Source organism: Rhinichthys klamathensis, unplaced genomic scaffold, assembly GCF_029890125.1.
Source record: "Rhinichthys klamathensis goyatoka isolate OS25496 unplaced genomic scaffold, OSU_Roscu_1.1 h1tg000487l_1, whole genome shotgun sequence".
NCBI classification, from domain to species: domain Eukaryota; kingdom Metazoa; phylum Chordata; class Actinopteri; order Cypriniformes; family Leuciscidae; genus Rhinichthys; species Rhinichthys klamathensis.
In genome coordinates this window covers 2,372,418-2,389,957 of record NW_026606974.1, presented here as the reverse complement: position 1 = coordinate 2,389,957, position 17,540 = coordinate 2,372,418, and the positions used below count along the sequence as shown (strand labels likewise).

The 17,540-nt window shown below is 35.4% G+C and overlaps 2 protein-coding genes across 2 annotated transcripts; both read right to left on the bottom strand.

Annotated features, from left to right (window-relative positions):
* Nucleotides 1-2,116: 2,116 nt before the first annotated feature.
* On the bottom strand, nt 2,117-4,044 carry epgn (epithelial mitogen homolog (mouse)). Its single transcript, XM_056237517.1, has 5 exons — nt 3,854-4,044; nt 3,654-3,746; nt 2,977-3,097; nt 2,382-2,534; nt 2,117-2,239 (listed from the first exon to the last, which is right to left on the bottom strand). The coding sequence occupies exons 1-5, from the start codon at nt 3,888-3,890 to the stop codon at nt 2,185-2,187; spliced, it is 459 nt and encodes a 152-aa protein (XP_056093492.1). The 5' UTR covers nt 3,891-4,044; the 3' UTR covers nt 2,117-2,184.
* Nucleotides 4,045-6,116: 2,072 nt separating this feature from the next.
* Nucleotides 6,117-17,539, bottom strand: mthfd2l (methylenetetrahydrofolate dehydrogenase (NADP+ dependent) 2 like). The gene is made up of 8 exons (XM_056237516.1): nt 17,338-17,539; nt 16,793-16,977; nt 14,962-15,084; nt 14,378-14,530; nt 13,978-14,085; nt 9,923-10,015; nt 9,286-9,411; nt 6,117-6,963 (listed from the first exon to the last, which is right to left on the bottom strand). Exons 1-8 carry the CDS (start codon nt 17,478-17,480, stop codon nt 6,848-6,850), a joined length of 1,047 nt encoding a protein of 348 aa, XP_056093491.1. The 5' UTR covers nt 17,481-17,539; the 3' UTR covers nt 6,117-6,847.
* Between the last annotated feature and the right edge of the window lies 1 nt (nt 17,540).

The window sequence follows — 17,540 nt, the reverse complement described above, 5'->3', positions numbered from 1 at the left end:
AACTCTTTTTGTGAGCTAATCTAAAGTGAGGACTATTTACTCAGAGGAGATGTAAAGGCTCGGATATCTTTTGCACTGCTGTTTTGACACCATGAAATATATTTATTGTTTTATATATATATATATATATATATATATGTATATATATATATATATATATATATATACATACACATGTTGTATTTTGGCACTCATGTAACGAATAGGCAGGGACGAAGCAGAGAGAGAATCCACATGCAAGCACTACTTTAATAATGCAAACAAAAATCCAGGGCAAACAAAGAAACTCAGGACAGGAACATGGAACAGCAAACAGCAATAAGTAAGGGATAATCCACGGCTTGCCATGCATTAAAGGATTTTAATGCACGACGTAGAGGCGAAGAAGGTCGTGCATTAAAATCCTTTAATGCATGGCTAGCCGTGGATTATCCCGCTTATACCTCGGTTATTTGCCAAGTTAATAAGAAGTTAAAGCTGTAACTGATGTTTACAATGTAATTTTTTAACAGACGTGTAAAATGACGGTTATTTTCTTAAGTTACGGCTCGTTAGTTCTAGCACTCAGTCCGCTTAAAATAAAGTAGAGCCATCGGATTGCTTTTATTTGAATGAATTATCACATTTATTTAAATTCATTATTAAAAGAGAGAGACAGAGAACTGAAAGACAAGAAAGAGAGAGAGAGAGACAGAGAACTGAAAGACAAGAAAGAGAGAGAGAGAGACAGAGAACTGAAAGAGAAGAGAGAGAGAGAGAGAGAGAGAGAGAGAGAGAGAGAGAGAGAGAGAGAGAGAGAGAGAGAGAGAGAGAGAGAGAGAGAGAGAGAGAGAGAGAGAGAGAGAGAGAGAGAGAGAGAGAGAGAGAGAGAGAGAGAGAGAGAGAGAGAGAGAGAGAGAGAGATGCGTGCGCGAGTTACCTATGAGCGTCTCTTCTTTAAAGTCTACAGTCCCCTCGTTGCTTAAGCATAGGCCTATATAGCTAACTTAATGATTCATGGATTTATTAAAATTATTTATGAATGAAAGGCAACACTGACAGTGACAAGGAAAGCTTTATTTGAACTAATCATGTCATTTATTTAAATGAATTAGCTGTATGTCAAACCAAACTTTTCTTACGCGGATGATGAACGCTGGTGTCTTTTCCATTTTTCCTGTAGCGCCTTAAAACTGATTTAAAGGCGGCATTGCTTGACTTGAAGTCTTTATCCCTTATGATGTTGTATTTTGTAATGTGACGGTTTATAGCCTACCTGCTCTGAGACGCATCAAACTTGCAACACTGTATTCGCGTCCAGCGGTAGACTGAACAGAGGCATAAAACTCCCGAAATGTCTCATTTAAAAGAGAAGCAGAGTAACGTTAGGTTTCGAAATCACAATTGTTCTGTCTTTGGCGCAACAAGTCCCTGAAATTGTTAACTGCCCATTTAGTTGTCTTTTTCGTATTGACCTAATTTTTGTCGATGGGTAAACCATTTGTTTAACTAATGATTCATAGCATGCGGTTATTGTAAATTGTTGCCCACAATGTTTGAGTTTAACGTGAATAATGCTTGAGCAGAGTTTAGAAACTTAATCTCTACATTAATACAACAGTAATTTCAAACAAAATACATTTGCATTCATTTTTTTTATTTTTGGGAGTAAATTTTATACAAATCTGTCAATAAATAAACATGTTATACAAATACATTATGGTTTACATATTATATTTAGCAGTATCTGCTTATAGTTGTGAAATAAATAGCCTACCTATGTGCGCTTACACAGTACATTCATTACTGAGGCAACGTATGACATTTTCTTATGGATAAACAGAAATTCATCTGATTAATAGTTCTACATGCAGTTTCTTTTAACCATTTTAAATAAAAGTAAATGATAACCAATGTTACAGTGCCCATGTTATAGTACAATTACAAGTATCGAGTAGCACGCGTGTAATTAATATTAAATTGCTTTGTTGAACAACCTGCATTTTCCAACTGTGATTGCTATTAATAAGTCGTATCATGGAGAACGTTACGTTTCACACTGTTTATTTGCCGTTCTCGCTCTGTCCTCTAGAGGGAGCTGTGCCTCTATGTCAGTCTGATTTGTCTTGCTTGAAGAGTTTCGTCCTTCTTCCGGTCTTGGTACCAAATTTAAGAGCATTAATCATATCTAGCTAGCTCAATAAATTAAACAGAGTTCTCAGAGCCATAGTTCTTGTAGGGTGGAGATGACTTTCGACACCTGTGAGGTACAAGAACATAATATTTAATCATCATTCATACAGTGAATGGCAATGCGCTATAGTTACGTAATAATATTGCAAATAAACAACGCTTTTGTTATTTGTATGATACAAGACTAAAGGCTGTATTCCGGATTTTACCTTTTCCGTATGCAGAAGTACATCAGTCCAATGATGGCTCCCAGTAATAAAACTACACCACAGCTAATTCCAATGAGTTCTTCAGGACTTGAAAACGTGTGGCTGTCCAAAAGTAAATGTTCACAGCGCACACCACTGTACATCTTGTTGCACCTAAAGACAGTGAAAATCATGTTTGTCAGGAAGGTCTCAGGATGTAGGAATCATTTTGAACAGTATAAAATGGGCTTGTTGACTAGAATTATTGTCCTCACACTAAAAAAAAGAAGCAAATTTTACTTTAAAACAGTTCAAAAGAAATAGCAAGTAACACTGAAATAGTATTTTATTGTAAACATACACCAATGATCTGCTTTATTTACATAACAGCAGTATGTTGATTCTTAGTATAAAAAGAAAATTTGGGTGGGACATATCCAAAGGAACATTCCATTTTGTAATCTACAAGGCTGTATTTACATCACAGCCACAACCCAAGCTTTGCAACTTGCTAGTTTGCTAATTAAACAAACATAAACCAGAAAATCAAGGGTTCAAATTGATGTGGTCTTTAATGTATGATTATAGATGAGCTGATTTTGGTGGCTGGTCTCACCGGCAGATGGGGGTTTCCAGTTCGGTGGAGTAGGAACACACACCATTGAAACAGAATCCCTCATGTTCTGCACTGCAGGGCGTTTGAATAGCCAAAACCCGTGGTTGCTCTTCACTACCTACTGATAGACACACACACACACACACACAGACAGTTTTACTGGATACACGTGAAAGGATTGTGAGTTTAACTGATAGGTATTTAGACTTGTGTCCACATGCCAAAGAACCTGCATCTTGGCACAATGCACATTTAAATGACATGTTTGCATATTTCATACACTAAAGTTCTGATATGAGATTAAATAACAGTCTTTTGAACAATTTAGCACCTGAAATATTAAGAACGACTACACAAGCATTAATATATAAAATGTCTTTTAATAATATTTCACAATATTACTGTTTTTACTTGGACTTCTTTCCAAAAACATTTATGGTATCATTTTACAATATGGCTCATTACACGAACTAAGAATGAACAATACTTCTTAAGCATTTATTAATCTTAGTTAATATTATATGAGAAAACTATGAACAGCTGTATTTTTATTAACAAAGACTAATAAACACTGTAACAAATGTATTGCTCATTTTTAGTTCATGTTAGTTAATATATATCAACTAATGAACCTTAAAGTGTTACCACATTGATATAATCTTTTTAGGGGTACTTACCACCATGTGTTGTGTTGTATTGGAGCACATCATCTGAAATCTCCTTAGTGTCTCCAAGTCCAGAGAAGAGGACTAACACCATCAATCCAAGTACTGGTGGAGTATTAACAATACATTAAAGTTACTATAAATGTCACCTTTATTGTCTTTAGAAAACAATACATTTGTTGTAAGATCCTAAAAAGTATGTTCGGACTCACCCTGATAGTGCAAACCCCTTTTATCCACTTGTGTCATGCTGTGGCCCAAGTACTGATTCGATCTGACTGGAGATTCTGGGTCTGCTCGGCTTTCGTCAAACTTCTGCTGCTCTCCGGGTGAAAGGTTTTTCCTCACAATTTATATCATCCTTATCCCTTTGTTCGTCACTAATGGTAGCCAATCATTTGAACAGGTTACAGGAAGTACAGAGAATGCTGACTCTTTTAGGCATACCTGTATTGCTCTGCATCACTTCCTTGTCCACAGGCAAGCAGCGTGCACAGACATGTTTTTGGTTTTATCTTTTTTTTCTTTCAGTGACTAAAATATTTGCCAGCAGCTGCAAAAACAGACTCTTACTTACTGGCACAAGAGATATTAAAGACAAGTCTAATAACAGATACAAAGTATTATTTTAAGTGTTAAATCTGTTTTACTGACTGTCATGTTCCATTACCCTCGTGAACCATAATAAATAGCCAGGGGTATTCCAAAAGTACTGCATCCCATTTTACAAGTTTTTTCCGAGTGTTACTTTTTTATTATTAATTATAATTAGTAATTCGTTCATTTTTTATCTTTCTAAACACTACATTCTACATTATATTTGACTGTTACTGGTAATAATTAGACATATTTAGCTGTTGGACGCACAAAATTGGCAAGACCCTTGAGACCCTTGAAAATGTTTGACCATTTTTTTTTTTAATGAAAAGCAGTCATTTGTTATTTTAAAGGATTAATGTAGGAGGACACAATTTAGCAATGATTAAACAAATATTTTAATGATTTTAGAAGATAATCAAGAGTAACTTCCGTCTAACCAGCAAATTGAACGTTACGTGTCACACTGTTTACGTGTAACACTAAATTAGATTTCTCTAACTTCTAATCAAATAAAACAAAAACTATAATTAGATGAGGATTTGATATGTGTGACATTATCCATCGCAATGTTTTCACACACAAAAAAAGTGTTCACCCTATTGTTCATCTTTCAGGTTACACTTTAAAGGGAAAGTGACAATTATATCATCATTTACTCACCCCTATGTCCATCAAAACCTTCTTTCTTCTGCAGAACACAAAAGATATTTTGAAGGATGTTGGTAACCAAACCATTTTTTTGTAATTGGCTTCCATTTTGTGGACAAACCAAAATATCTTATTTTTAGCCAGTTTCACAGAGAATAGTCTCTATTGTCCCAGACTAAAATGCATGTTTGACCTGTTTTAACTGAAAGCAACTTGCACTGGCATATCTTGAAATATATCAGTGCCATTGTTTTGTCTCAAGATGCACATCAGTAGTTTTTTTTTTTTCTAAGGCACGTTTTAAAAAAGCTACTTAAATGCCCAAACTGAACTAAAGCCCAATCGTGGCTTAATCTAAGATCTGTCTGAGAAACTGGGCCTTTATGTTCTACAGATACAGGTTCTACAGATACAGATACGAGTCATACAGGTTTGAAACAACCTAAGTGTGAGGAAATGATGACATAAATGTCATTTTGGGGTGAACTATCCCTAGACTTTCCAAGCTACAAGAACAGTTTCAGTAACACTTTGTTTTAATGGTCCACTTTAGAGATTCTAGCTATAAGTAACTTTGCAACTACTTGTCATCTGATTCTACTAACTCAAACCTAACAGTCTAATACTCTAATGAGAGTTAGTTGACATGTATAGTTGAAAACTTGGCACAAACTACTTTGACATTACTTTAAATCAGGGCTGTCAAATGATTAATCGTGATTAATCACATCCAAAATTAAAGTTTTTTTTACATAATATATGTGGGTGCACTGTGTATAATTATTTTATATATATAAATACACACACATGCTTGTATATATTTAAGAAATATTTTCATGTATATACTGTATATAGATTTATATATCATTTATATTATATAAATATAAATATTTTATATATAAATAATATATTTTTCTTAAATATACATGCATGTGTGTGTATTTATATATATACAAAATAATTATACACAGTGCACCCACATATATTATGTAAAAAAAAACTTTTATTTTGGATGTGATTAATCACTATTAATCATTTGACAGCCCTACTTTAAATGCATTTTTATGTTTCACAGCCTTTTTATAGGGCAAAACATGTCCACCTTATAAATGTTATAGGGAAGCATCAGATATATTTAATTCAATGTTTTGTTTTATTGGCAGTCTGGATGTAAAGGATCCAAAATGCACAAAAAAGAATAATAATAAAGAAACTGTTTGATGACAAGAACATGCCATAAATAAAGAAATAAAATAATATTACATATTTGATGGCGATAAAAATGATAAATACGAGCTATATATACAAAAACACCCATTTCTGCATAATAAACAATATGTATAAATAATACCTTATATTAGGTAGATGAATAAATGCATATTAAATACAGCAGCATCCTTTTGTTATTTTTTGCCATTTTCTTGTTCTGAATTCAAATGACATTGTTAAAATAATTTCCTGAGAAAACGTGTTAATATCCTTTAATACCCCACGTCTCCCTCAGTGTGGACAGATTCATCTGTGGGATATCTGAGAACCATCTATTACCCTGCCATGAGGCCACCTGTTGAGCAGCCGATCAAGTGCTACCAAAACTCTAAAAGACATCCGTCTCCACTGATGCATAGTCGGGGAGGTAATATTACACAAGCACGATAAAACCCATTTTTCTCGGCAAAATAATAACACTGTAGCAAGGGGAACGGCGAGGAGGCATCTCTCTAATCTTTCCAGAGGTAAGAAAAGAATTAGGGTGTAGTTCGTGTCATAGACATGCATGGCTGCCGAGCCAGCTAGAAGAGCCTGTTACAGCTTGCGGATGGGTAGGGAAGGAAGTTGTAGGGGAAGCTTGCAGGGGCTTGTGTTTATAATCAAGACATGGACAAATAGTGCCAATTAAAGTATCTAGACGGTGAAGTGCTTGCATCTTGTCCACCTATGATAGGTTTTGTGTGTGCTCAGTATGTTGGGGCGTTTTTGGCAGCTGTGACTGTGTTTTTCATCACCATGGCTATGGTCATTGGGCCGACTCCTCCAGGCACAGGAGTGATGAATCCAGCCTTCTCCTTCACAGCTGATTAGAGAGACAAAAAACAAACCACGTCTTAAATAACACTGACAACTCTGCCTGAGCCAAGTATTTCTTTTAAACTTCTAGAGAATAAACTATAAATCGCGTTGCTAAGCGAATACTGTAGCCAACGAGCACACAATGAACTCGAAACAGAGCCTAGAGGGATTGAGAAATGATATTAGATACATCGAATGACGTTCATACAGAATCCTTCTTAATTTTAAAGGAATAAATCACTCAAAAAAAATGATCGAAATTCTGTCATTCCATTTCTAAGCCCATTTGACTTTCTCACTTCCTTTTGAAGAAAGCTTTGTGTGAGGAAAAGTCTGAATTATTAATTGTTATTGACAGCAAACCTTGACATCCACCATAAGTCCAATTTATGGACAAATCCTTTTATATCAGATCTTTCCAATAAATCGTCTGACTCACGGGTCACAAAATTTGAATGGTTCAAATCTCACCTATTTCCTTCACTTCAGGTGAAGACAGGTATGTACTATTTCACATGAAGCCACATACACAATACTAAAAAAGGGTGTGCTCGCTTAGGCAGTTAGGTGATTTTAAGTTTTACTTTTTTTTATCTTTTATCTCTGAAATGTGTCACTTTGGTTTTCATTGGCATTGCATAGCTTGTCATATTTACGTTAAAGGGGTCATGAACTGGAAGGGTTTTTTATTTTTATTTTATAATATTCTCTAAGGTCCACTTATGATGTTATCATATTTTTTTTACAACATAATTTAGTAATAGTAAATATAGCTATTTAAAAATAGCTATTTTCTATCCTGTTTTTGCCCCCGTCTTTCAAACACTCCGTTTTGATGTGTGTGCCGAATTTTCAACGTTCCCGCCATTACACGTGTGTAATTGTTCTGAAAACTTAGTTACGATGTTCAAAAAACATCTCGTTGCATAGTTGAAACATTTGTCAACAATGTGAAACATTTATTTGTAGTACATATTATGCACATGACACGTGCCTTATAAGTTGTGGCAAAAAAATTTCAAGTATAGCCCACTTAGAGTTACTACAGTTATTGACAAATGATAACTTACAGTGTATTGTATAAACGGAATTATGAATGAATGTACCAATATTTTTCACACTGTCATTCTTATAGGCTATACATCGCCATTTCCAGTCTCGTGTAATGAAACATGTTGTAATGTCTTACTGATGACAAAACAGGAGATGTCGCTCACTGAAGCTTTTATTCAGGAATACAGCGAACGGCTTCGATCAAAATAATTTTTAAAAAGCAGCATCCTCTATGTGCTTTCTTCCGTATCCGATAATCCAATGCATTAACCCAATAAATGCAGCAGAAAAGGAAAGAACAGCAAATCCCACAACTATTCTGTTTAACTGTGGCGCTACAGTATAAATACTCAGTACAGAATCGTAACAGACAAAGCAATAGTGACACATGGTTGAAAATAAACAGTTACTCACACTTGTGTGTTGCGACATTACTATCGGATTCAATGTAATCGTCGACTCATCGCTGCGATTTCATCTTATGAAAAGCCTGCGTCGAACCGTCTTTGTTTAAAAGTAATCTGACAGGAACTTCATTAAAAATATAGTTCGTCTATGCTTTTCTTAATGTTAGGATCACAAGGATGGCAATGCAAAGACTGTTTTTCCACAACTTGGCCACTTCAAAACGTCTTGTAATCCTCAGCGGCATCTCTATGGTTTTGTTGCTGGAGTAATCCTGTGTTTGAATCTGTCTTGTATTTACTACTACATGACGTGCGTGAATAAGTGGGCGGGGCTAAAGAGGCAATGATGTAGAAGTAAGCGTTAATCTTCTTCTGCAGAAGCCGTCTTTCATCGCACTATGACGTAATAATGTGACAAAATCCGAAACGAGCCGTTTTCTGAGCTTTGTTTTTGGACTAATGAAGAAGTTTGGAGTTCTGAAACTTAGGCTACTTAATATTTTTTATTGTACAATGACCTCTTATTTGTCAAAAGATCAAGGAAAATTTGATTCCGCAATTCATGACCCCTTTAAAGTTGCAAAGGTTCTGATATGATTTATCGAGTTCGTTTTTACATCACAAAAAAACAGCTGTTTTAACAGGGGTGTGTAGACTTTTTAAATCCACTGTAACTGAAAAAAAATAAGTTGAAATACTAAAATGACTTAAACTAAAATAAGAATCAATTAAAGATAAATAGAAATATTAAATTAAAATGACAAAAGCACATAACAAAATGACAAAAATATTAATGCTATAATAGTATTTAAATAATTCTAAGAAAAAAATGGAACCAAATTCTAAAGCAGTCATGTGTCATATACCTTCAAAATCCACATCCCCAACAAGACGAAGTTTACCAGTGACAGGGTCCTGCATGCGGTTGATGCCAACATCAATAACCGCAGCTCCTTCTTTTACCATATCTGCCGTTATTAAGTGAGGAACACCTGTTGTTACAAATTTAAATAGGCTGTTCAAAAAGAAACATTCTCTAAAGTACACAATATTTTCTTTATCTTATTAAAATATTAATATTTATACATAGCCTACATTTCTGAATAAAATACAGATCATGTTCAAACTCATTCCAACCTCATTGGTTTTGTATTTCTATAAAAATAAGTGCACATCTGACTTAATGTTACATAACCAAAGTCTAAGCAAGGGATAATATAGTCAGCTAGTCATTATTACAAAATGAACGACAACAAAGTACAGTTCTTATCTTATCCTGAAGGCGTTTATTTTGAGATAATGACCAGCTTAAAGTGCATTATCCCACTTATTACACGACTACTAACTAACTAAATAAATACATAGATGTAATAATAAACTAACAAATTAAAAAGTTTAGTAGTAATTACTATTACACAAAGATTTCTGACCGCAGAATGCAGCTATTGACCAATAAGAATCAAGTATTCTAGATGGCCGTGCAATATTACAAAAAAACCTGACCTGCAGCCGCAATCACAATGTCAGCCAGACTGGCAAGTTCCTTCAGTCGTGGTAGAGGAGTGCATCTGTGAGCCATGATAACTGTGGCATCACCTGGGAGATATATACACATCAGAATTATTTCATCATTGAATGCACTGTAGTAGGCCTTAATGTGAACATCATAATTGTGAATGTAGGCTTTGTTTCCTGTACATCATTCGTGTATATGTATTAGGCAAATCATTAAAAGTGCAGTCCATTTTTCCACATTAAAGTGCCCCTATGATCCTATTTTAAAGGTTCCTAATTTTGTTTTAAAAGTGTCTCTTACAATAGATTTATATGCATGAAAGGTAAAAAAAAACAACAACAACAAAACATCATCTTATTTCTCAAAGAGTCTGAAACCGGGTTGTTAGAAGATTCAGTCTCTTTAAACCCCTCCTTTCCACGGGCCTACACTGCTCTGATTGGTCAAATGGCCCAGTCCTATAGCCATTGAAGACCATAGGCTGCCACTATGCAAATCTCTTCCATTGTTACATAGGTATGTAACAGGAAGTGAGACTGGAATTGCTGATGACTCATATCGGCAGTTCAGAATAGATTCTTCTTTTTAAGAGACAATAACTTTAGTGTTCATGCACTTTGATCTTTAAAACTTTGCAGACCTTTTAACATTCACAAACAGCTATGTTACACACAGCATGAAAGGTAGGCCTAATATTTGAAGAAGAAAAAAACATAATAGGGGCACTTTAATATGTAAAAATCTTCCTAATAAAAGCTGTTTTATTTTAAATGGAGTTGATCATGGCGTGACTAGTACAATACTAATCACTTTACTTTATCTCAGCAAACCCCTGTTATTAAAAATCAGATTTCACTAGTAAATACTACTTTCACTAGTTAAATACAGTAGTTATGATCTGAAATCTGACTGCCGTGCACATCATTCCACCTATATCTAAAATCAATGTTTTAAACATTTCATTGGCATTTAATTATGTGCAGGCACCAGGAAATTCATACCACTTCAAATGTTTTGGTTCATGACACATATTCGGTTAAAAAAAAATGTAAATGGTGGGTGGTTTCTGTCCACCAGCAAGATTACGAAATTCCTAAGCAGACATTCCCAGAATGCGTAACTGTATATTACCACATAAACCAAAAGCTTTGAAATTTGGCTGATTGCAGGTTTCATTCTGTGGAATTGACTACTGTGTGCAAATCATCTTATACTGTATAACTACAATCTTAATTATAATGCAACGGTCATCACTGTCACAGGACTCATCTGCTCAAAAAAAAAGTTTTTCAGGTAATCACAATTTCACTTTTTTACTTGTAAGGCTGAGTCACACATAAAAAGGAAGCAAAACTTATTCAGGGCTGCTTCTCTGATTGTGTAAAGAATTTCTTACATGTTAGAGCACAAACCTACAATCAAAATGATTGATTTCCCAACTCATTTGAAGCATACCTTGCATTTCACCTGTTGAAATCATCTTACACAAACATAACCTTAATCTTTGATATCTAAATAAACGATTGCCTTCTAGCAATTATACAGTTCCAGACAGAAAAAAAAGGATCTCCTCTCCTTTTCCTTTATTCCAAGAAGCATTATTTTAAAAATGTTAAAACTTTAAACACCACTTGAGTTTAAACCTGAACTGACCATGTTATTGGAGATATGCCAATGTAAGTGATGATGCAATATAAAAAAAAATTCTATGTAAAATCTATTTTTTTAAACTACTCAAAACTATTAAAGCATAAATATCTAAAATATTTTAATCATTGTTTAGTACAATGCATTGCAAAATAATAGACATTTAAAAAAAAACGGTCTGTACACTTACAGATTGTAAACTAGCGATTTCTTTTTACTTATTACATGCCCCCATTACTAGCGTTATACGCTAAACAGTTTTTAGAGATAAAACTCTTTACATTCGATTATCATGAAAACAAATCTCAGAGAACGGTTGACTAGGTACCAATGTTTTATTAGACCAAAGGTTCATTTTGCGCCGGAGTTCTCCTTTAAGTTTACGCCTACTCAAACCAATTAATTATTTTGAGCATTAGGGTTTACAGAACTAACTACAAATATATTTTACAGCATTTATTAACCTTTGTTAATGTTAGTTAATAAAAACACAATTCTTCTGTGTTTGTTCATGTAAATTCATGGTTCATTAACTATTAACAGACACAATTGTTAATAGATACTAATGTTAACAAATTAAACCTTAGTGTAAATCTAGTTTATATAATATATTATATAACTAGATAGTTAAGCATGAACGCCGGTTAGTTTTCTATTAATGCATGAGAAGGTTATTACAGGTTACTGGTAAAATGTCAACATTTATTTTTGATAGTAATGATGTGACTGCTTGCATCACCAGCGGCGACATCCAGGGTTCATTCTGTGAATTTGTCATTTGCAAGGATCTCACTCCCCTTCAACAAGCAAGGTGACTGGGTTGTTGGTTTATTGATCGAAATTCTGAAAATGTGCCTTTTGAAATCGTCACAATGACAAAACAGCTAAATAAAAAAACACCATTTTGCTTTTCGCAGAATGATCAGTTCTGTTCTCTGAATGATCAGTGTTTGCAGTAACTACTTGTACTTTCAAACCCAGCATGGTTGATAAATAACAATGCTACAGTCTAGTCATAAAATCTAGCTTTGAAAAAAAAAATCTCATTGCAACTGGGGCATCTAGAGCTTTCTTTTGCAGCCTTATATTTGGGAAATGTAATTATTGGTGTAATTTATTTAACTTAAAAGTTCATGAATCTTGTAACAAGAAAAATTATTGTTTGTCAGGTTATCATTAAAGCCGGCATGAAATGAAAGTTGGTGCAGGGTGCGTTTCAATCAGCTCACTATCTTCCCTAAGTGGTTAATGAATTTGAGCACTGGTAAGGAGAGTAAGGACCCTTGCTCTCTACACATTAGGACACTGATGACTCTATTTCCAGCGACGTGACAACGTCCTTATTGTCACTAGTACTGGCATTATGAACATATCTATGAACTGATGTCTTTCTGACATTATGTTTTATGTTATTTAAAGCACTGATAAATACTTTGCTTTTTACATATACGTGCAACATTTCAGCCGTAAATAAATTATAAATGTTAGCTAGATTATGTTCATTACCTGTCTATCGACTTATGTTTATGCTGGTTTGTATTTTTAAAAAAAAACATCTATTGCTTGTCATTATGTGTGGTGAGTTGGCTCACGTGTTTTACACTTCAGAACTTGCGTTAAGGGAACATAGTGAGCATCGATGCTCCCTGGTTTTCATGGTGCATTGTGGGACTTTTTAGGAGGTGAACGATTTAGTCCTCAAAGTAACTGACTCCCTGATCAGTGCCCTAACTACTGAGCTTGGGAGTTGATTGAGACGCACCCATAGTCTTTCTTGCCTATTGTGCCATATATCCAAGTGCAATGGCTTCTTGAACAAGAAAAACTGTAGGGCAAGATTTTGTCCATCAGGAATTGATTGGATCTTTGGATTATTGCAGTTTGCCATTGCTGTGATCTCATGTGAGTGACAGGTTGTCCCGGCCTCATACCAGTAAACACATCATCAGACAAGAGAAGAGAAGAGAAGAGAAGAGAAGAGAAGAGAAGAGAAGAGAAGAGAAGAGAAGAGAAGAGAAGAGAAGAGAAGAGAAGAGAAGAGAAGAGAAGAGAAGAGAAGAGAAGTTGTTGCAAGAGGCAGGGGAAGTTATTTTGATTAAAGATTATGAGGACACATGACTTTAATAATAATAATAATGTGCACAGATAAATAATTTATAATAACTACTGCAATATTCCATAAAAAAAAAATTATATATTGATTTCATGGTGACTAAGTATCATGGAATATGAATTGTAGGATGCTACTTGCCGCTTCAAAACTGCAAGTACAATTCAAGAGTGTGTGTGTCCACGGCACATGTATTTATAAACTCATAGGAAAACAACAATAAAAAATACCTGTTTATCTGCAGGCAATTACAAAATAAAAATATGGAAATGACACTAATCTCACCTCCCGGCCGTTCATGGTTTCTATCCGAATGCAGAAGCATTGCAATAGGCATTCCTACATTCTTGGAGCGTCCAACAACAAGCACATTTCTTCCAACTGTTTCAATGCCTGAACAAAAAAAAAAAAGACATAGAATTTGAGTAAACATTATTAACTTACTTTTCACAAATGCCCATGTCATGTAAAACCCTAAAAATACAGATACAATTGCAAAACAATATTTTCTAACGTGTAAGTAATATAAACGGACATCAGGTACTGTTTTTACACCTGCTGCTAACTAATGTAATCATATACAGCCCAATAACATCTCTGCTAGGGATGCAATATGAGAGGGCTGAGAAACTGACTGTATTTACATCTTGAAGAAAATCTGAATCTCAATTCTGTGAAAGCTGACCCGTTCTTCTGATGATTTCCCACACTGCCGCTGCTGTGGCTGGCACCATGCACCTCTGGTCCAAGCAGAGTTTCCCAATGTTTACTATGTGGAATCCATCAACATCCTTTTCAGGGGCAACAGCATTGCATATGGCTCTCTCGTTGATGTGCTCTGACAGAGATACATTCAAGAAATTTATTACAATTGCAAATCCGAACCAGATAAATTCAGCATGCTGTTTTTATTATACCAAAGGAAATAACTGTAACGTTTTTGGAAAAGCAACACGCACGGATAGACTTTAATAACACAACACTTTACATAAGATAATAACCGACAAGGGACTAAACAAAACAGGGAGTTTAAATACAAGACGAACTAAATGACTGACAGGTGATGATCATACGTAACATAGAAACAAACGAGGACTTAATCAGTAACCAAAACAGAACGGAGCAGAGAAATAGGAACTAAACAAATCACAACAATATACCAAAATAAGAGTCCTAGTCCATGACAATAACTGTAGCACTTTCACCATTAGTTTTTGTTTGTTTATAATAACTGAACAATTATTTATCATTAGCAGTTTCACATAATACCTGGAAGAGGGAGTTGAACCAGCAACCCACTGATGCTTTTTTCTCTGTTGAATTTGTCAATCAATTCCAACATCTCATCCTGAGATACTGATGATGGCCTGGAGATTGTACTGCTTGACATGCCTTTTAAACAAGTACCATTAGTATGGAAGAAAATTAATGGCAAATGTATTTGAAAGAAAAAAGCTTGTTGAATTGCACAAAAAAAAAATGCATTGAATTACCCGAGCTTGCATTTGAATGCACCCTAATATGAATGCACCTTAAACACTCTCGGTCTTCCGCACTTTCGTAAAATAAACTGTTTAATCATAAACTGTGATAATCATCACATATACTTACCGTTTGAGTCATTTCAGAGAATGTCTAATAGGAGAGAACTGGCACTCTTTGGTTACTTCCGGGTTCTGAACTGGCTGCAGTAACACGTCTCTGTCCATGCGGGGGCGCTCGCGGGCGAGTGCAGAATGAATGGGAGTCTATGGAGTTTCACCCCCAGAAATCCACTTTTCTCAGGATGTAATTTTTTGTCAAGTAACCTGAAAGTTGCATTCAAAAGGGGGGACTAAGATAATACACTGAGCTGAAAACTGCATTTTTAAGTTCACTTATCTGTTCTAAAAATCCGTTCAAAAATGTGATGACGTCACATAATAGCAGAATGCTAGCGTGTTTCGGCCAACAACGGCCCAACCTGTAAGAAATCGAAAGGACATAAGTACTCATTTATTCGACTTTTGGTCTATAATCTATATTGAACTTGTGGAATCAACAATAAAATCTATGTTGATTCAACGACAAGCAGGAGAAAGAGATACATTTAGCCGTCTAGCCCCATAGACTCCCATTCATTCTGCACTCGCCCGCGATCACCTCCAGTGGAATTCTAATGGAACTGCAACCAATATGATACACAATGGGGCTAATAGGAAGTGCCAAGGCTTTCCGTAGACGGGCTTTGGTCATTTCTGTAAATCCTTTTTTGTAAATGAATGACTCTCTCTAACTGTTGCTTTGGTCTTCGTCAACATGTGCGCCACCTGCTGGTGAGATGGACTAACAGCAGATGGAGTTCATGCATCTGTACTCTACTGCTATACCTGCTGTTCCCGGATGTGCAATGCTGAATTTTCTGTCGAGTTTGAACCACTGAATTTCTGGAAGTGAATTTGTAAAAGCGAAATAAAATGGAAATGGAAAATTAATGCAAATGAAATCTGAAAGGTGAATATGGATTATTGAATTTTTTATAATGAAAATGTGTGTGAAATATTTTGAATTGAATATACGACCCAGTTGAATTTCAGCCCATAAAAATGCAATGCCTATTTTTATCAATAAGTGCAATTCAACAAGCATTTTGTTTCAAACAACTTTGGCATTCATTTTCTTCCATACATTTGAAAAAGACATTAGTGAAAATATGCATCATATTGTAATGTAAAATCACAGTGACTTCATGTAACATTCTATTTTCAAACATCCAAAATTAACATAAGCGTAAATGCAGATAAAGTTGTCTACTTTTGAAAGCACTCAAATTTTTTTAATCAGTGGTTCTCAAACTTTTTGACTCAATATTTTTTAGTCATTTTTAAGATGTGGCTGCAAGAGGGAGGGGGGGGGGGGGTATTTTAAGTATGAGGGCACATGAATTGTAAAAAATAATGATGTGCAGTTGAGCACGGATAAATCATTTGTGATAAATATTGCCTTATATAAGACTTATTGGGGCCTCCCCCTCCTGTAAATTTGACAGGCCCACTTGTCCCGTGTTGAGAACCACTGCTTTAAAATGCTGAAGTTTACGCTGACTTTGTGTTTTGCTCACCAAGCAGTGAAGCCGTCCGGGTTTTGTTTCTCACATAAGTGTGGCTGGCGTGATCATTTCCCACCAGGATAACACTCAGATGGGGTCTCCTGTTGCCTTGGGCCACTAGTTTTGCTATATCACTCTGGATTTCTTTATGGATATGCCGAGCAAGTTCTGTCCCTGAGACCACAGTGGCAACATATCTATGTGACAAACATAACATATGTAACAACAATACACCGCGCAAGACATATGGAAGAGGTATCCACTAAATTAAACCAGTTATAATGCATGATCCAAATGTATTTAAAAACCTGCTTGAGTATCCGTAGACAGTGTCTATGACACCCACATGGTGGCGGAATATTCAAACGTACGAAATGTATTTGCCGAATGAATGACCCTTCTGAAACAATGACTATATGCCCTGTGTGCCCTGTTTGTATGGATACAGGCTAAACAAAAACATGTTATGTGCTGCTCGGTAAGAAAACACGCGTGCTTTGTTTATAAACGCATGCAACCTTTGTATATCTGAACCAGGGGGGAAATACAGTCCTAACCTTTTCAGTGACTGACAAAAAGGGCTTCTCCGGTTGACTGTTTTCAGGTTAATCCATCGTTTTGATCGCCGACAATGCTGAAAATATGATGTTAAAGTCTGTATTCTAATATAATTTACTGTTAATGCAGTGGGAGCTGCCATAGTAACTGATCACCTGCTCCTCCTCACAGCTCGCGCGTCTCGACGCGTCACACTAACAAC

Coding starts and splice junctions, on each gene's coding strand:
- epgn (XM_056237517.1), bottom strand. CDS start 3,890: ATGACACAAGTGGATAAAAGGGGTTTGCACTATCAGG. Junction 3,747..3,853: donor AAGGGGTTTGCACTATCAGG/GTGAGTCCGAAC, acceptor ATACTCCACCAG/TACTTGGATTGATGGTGTTA. Junction 3,098..3,653: donor ATACAACACAACACATGGTG/GTAAGTACCCCT, acceptor TGTGTCTATCAG/TAGGTAGTGAAGAGCAACCA.
- mthfd2l (XM_056237516.1), bottom strand. CDS start 17,480: ATGGCAGCTCCCACTGCATTAACAGTAAATTATATTAGAATACAGACT. Junction 15,085..16,792: donor CCGGACGGCTTCACTGCTTG/GTGAGCAAAACA, acceptor CTTGTTTAAAAG/GCATGTCAAGCAGTACAATC. Junction 14,531..14,961: donor GGTTCAACTCCCTCTTCCAG/GTATTATGTGAA, acceptor TATCTCTGTCAG/AGCACATCAACGAGAGAGCC.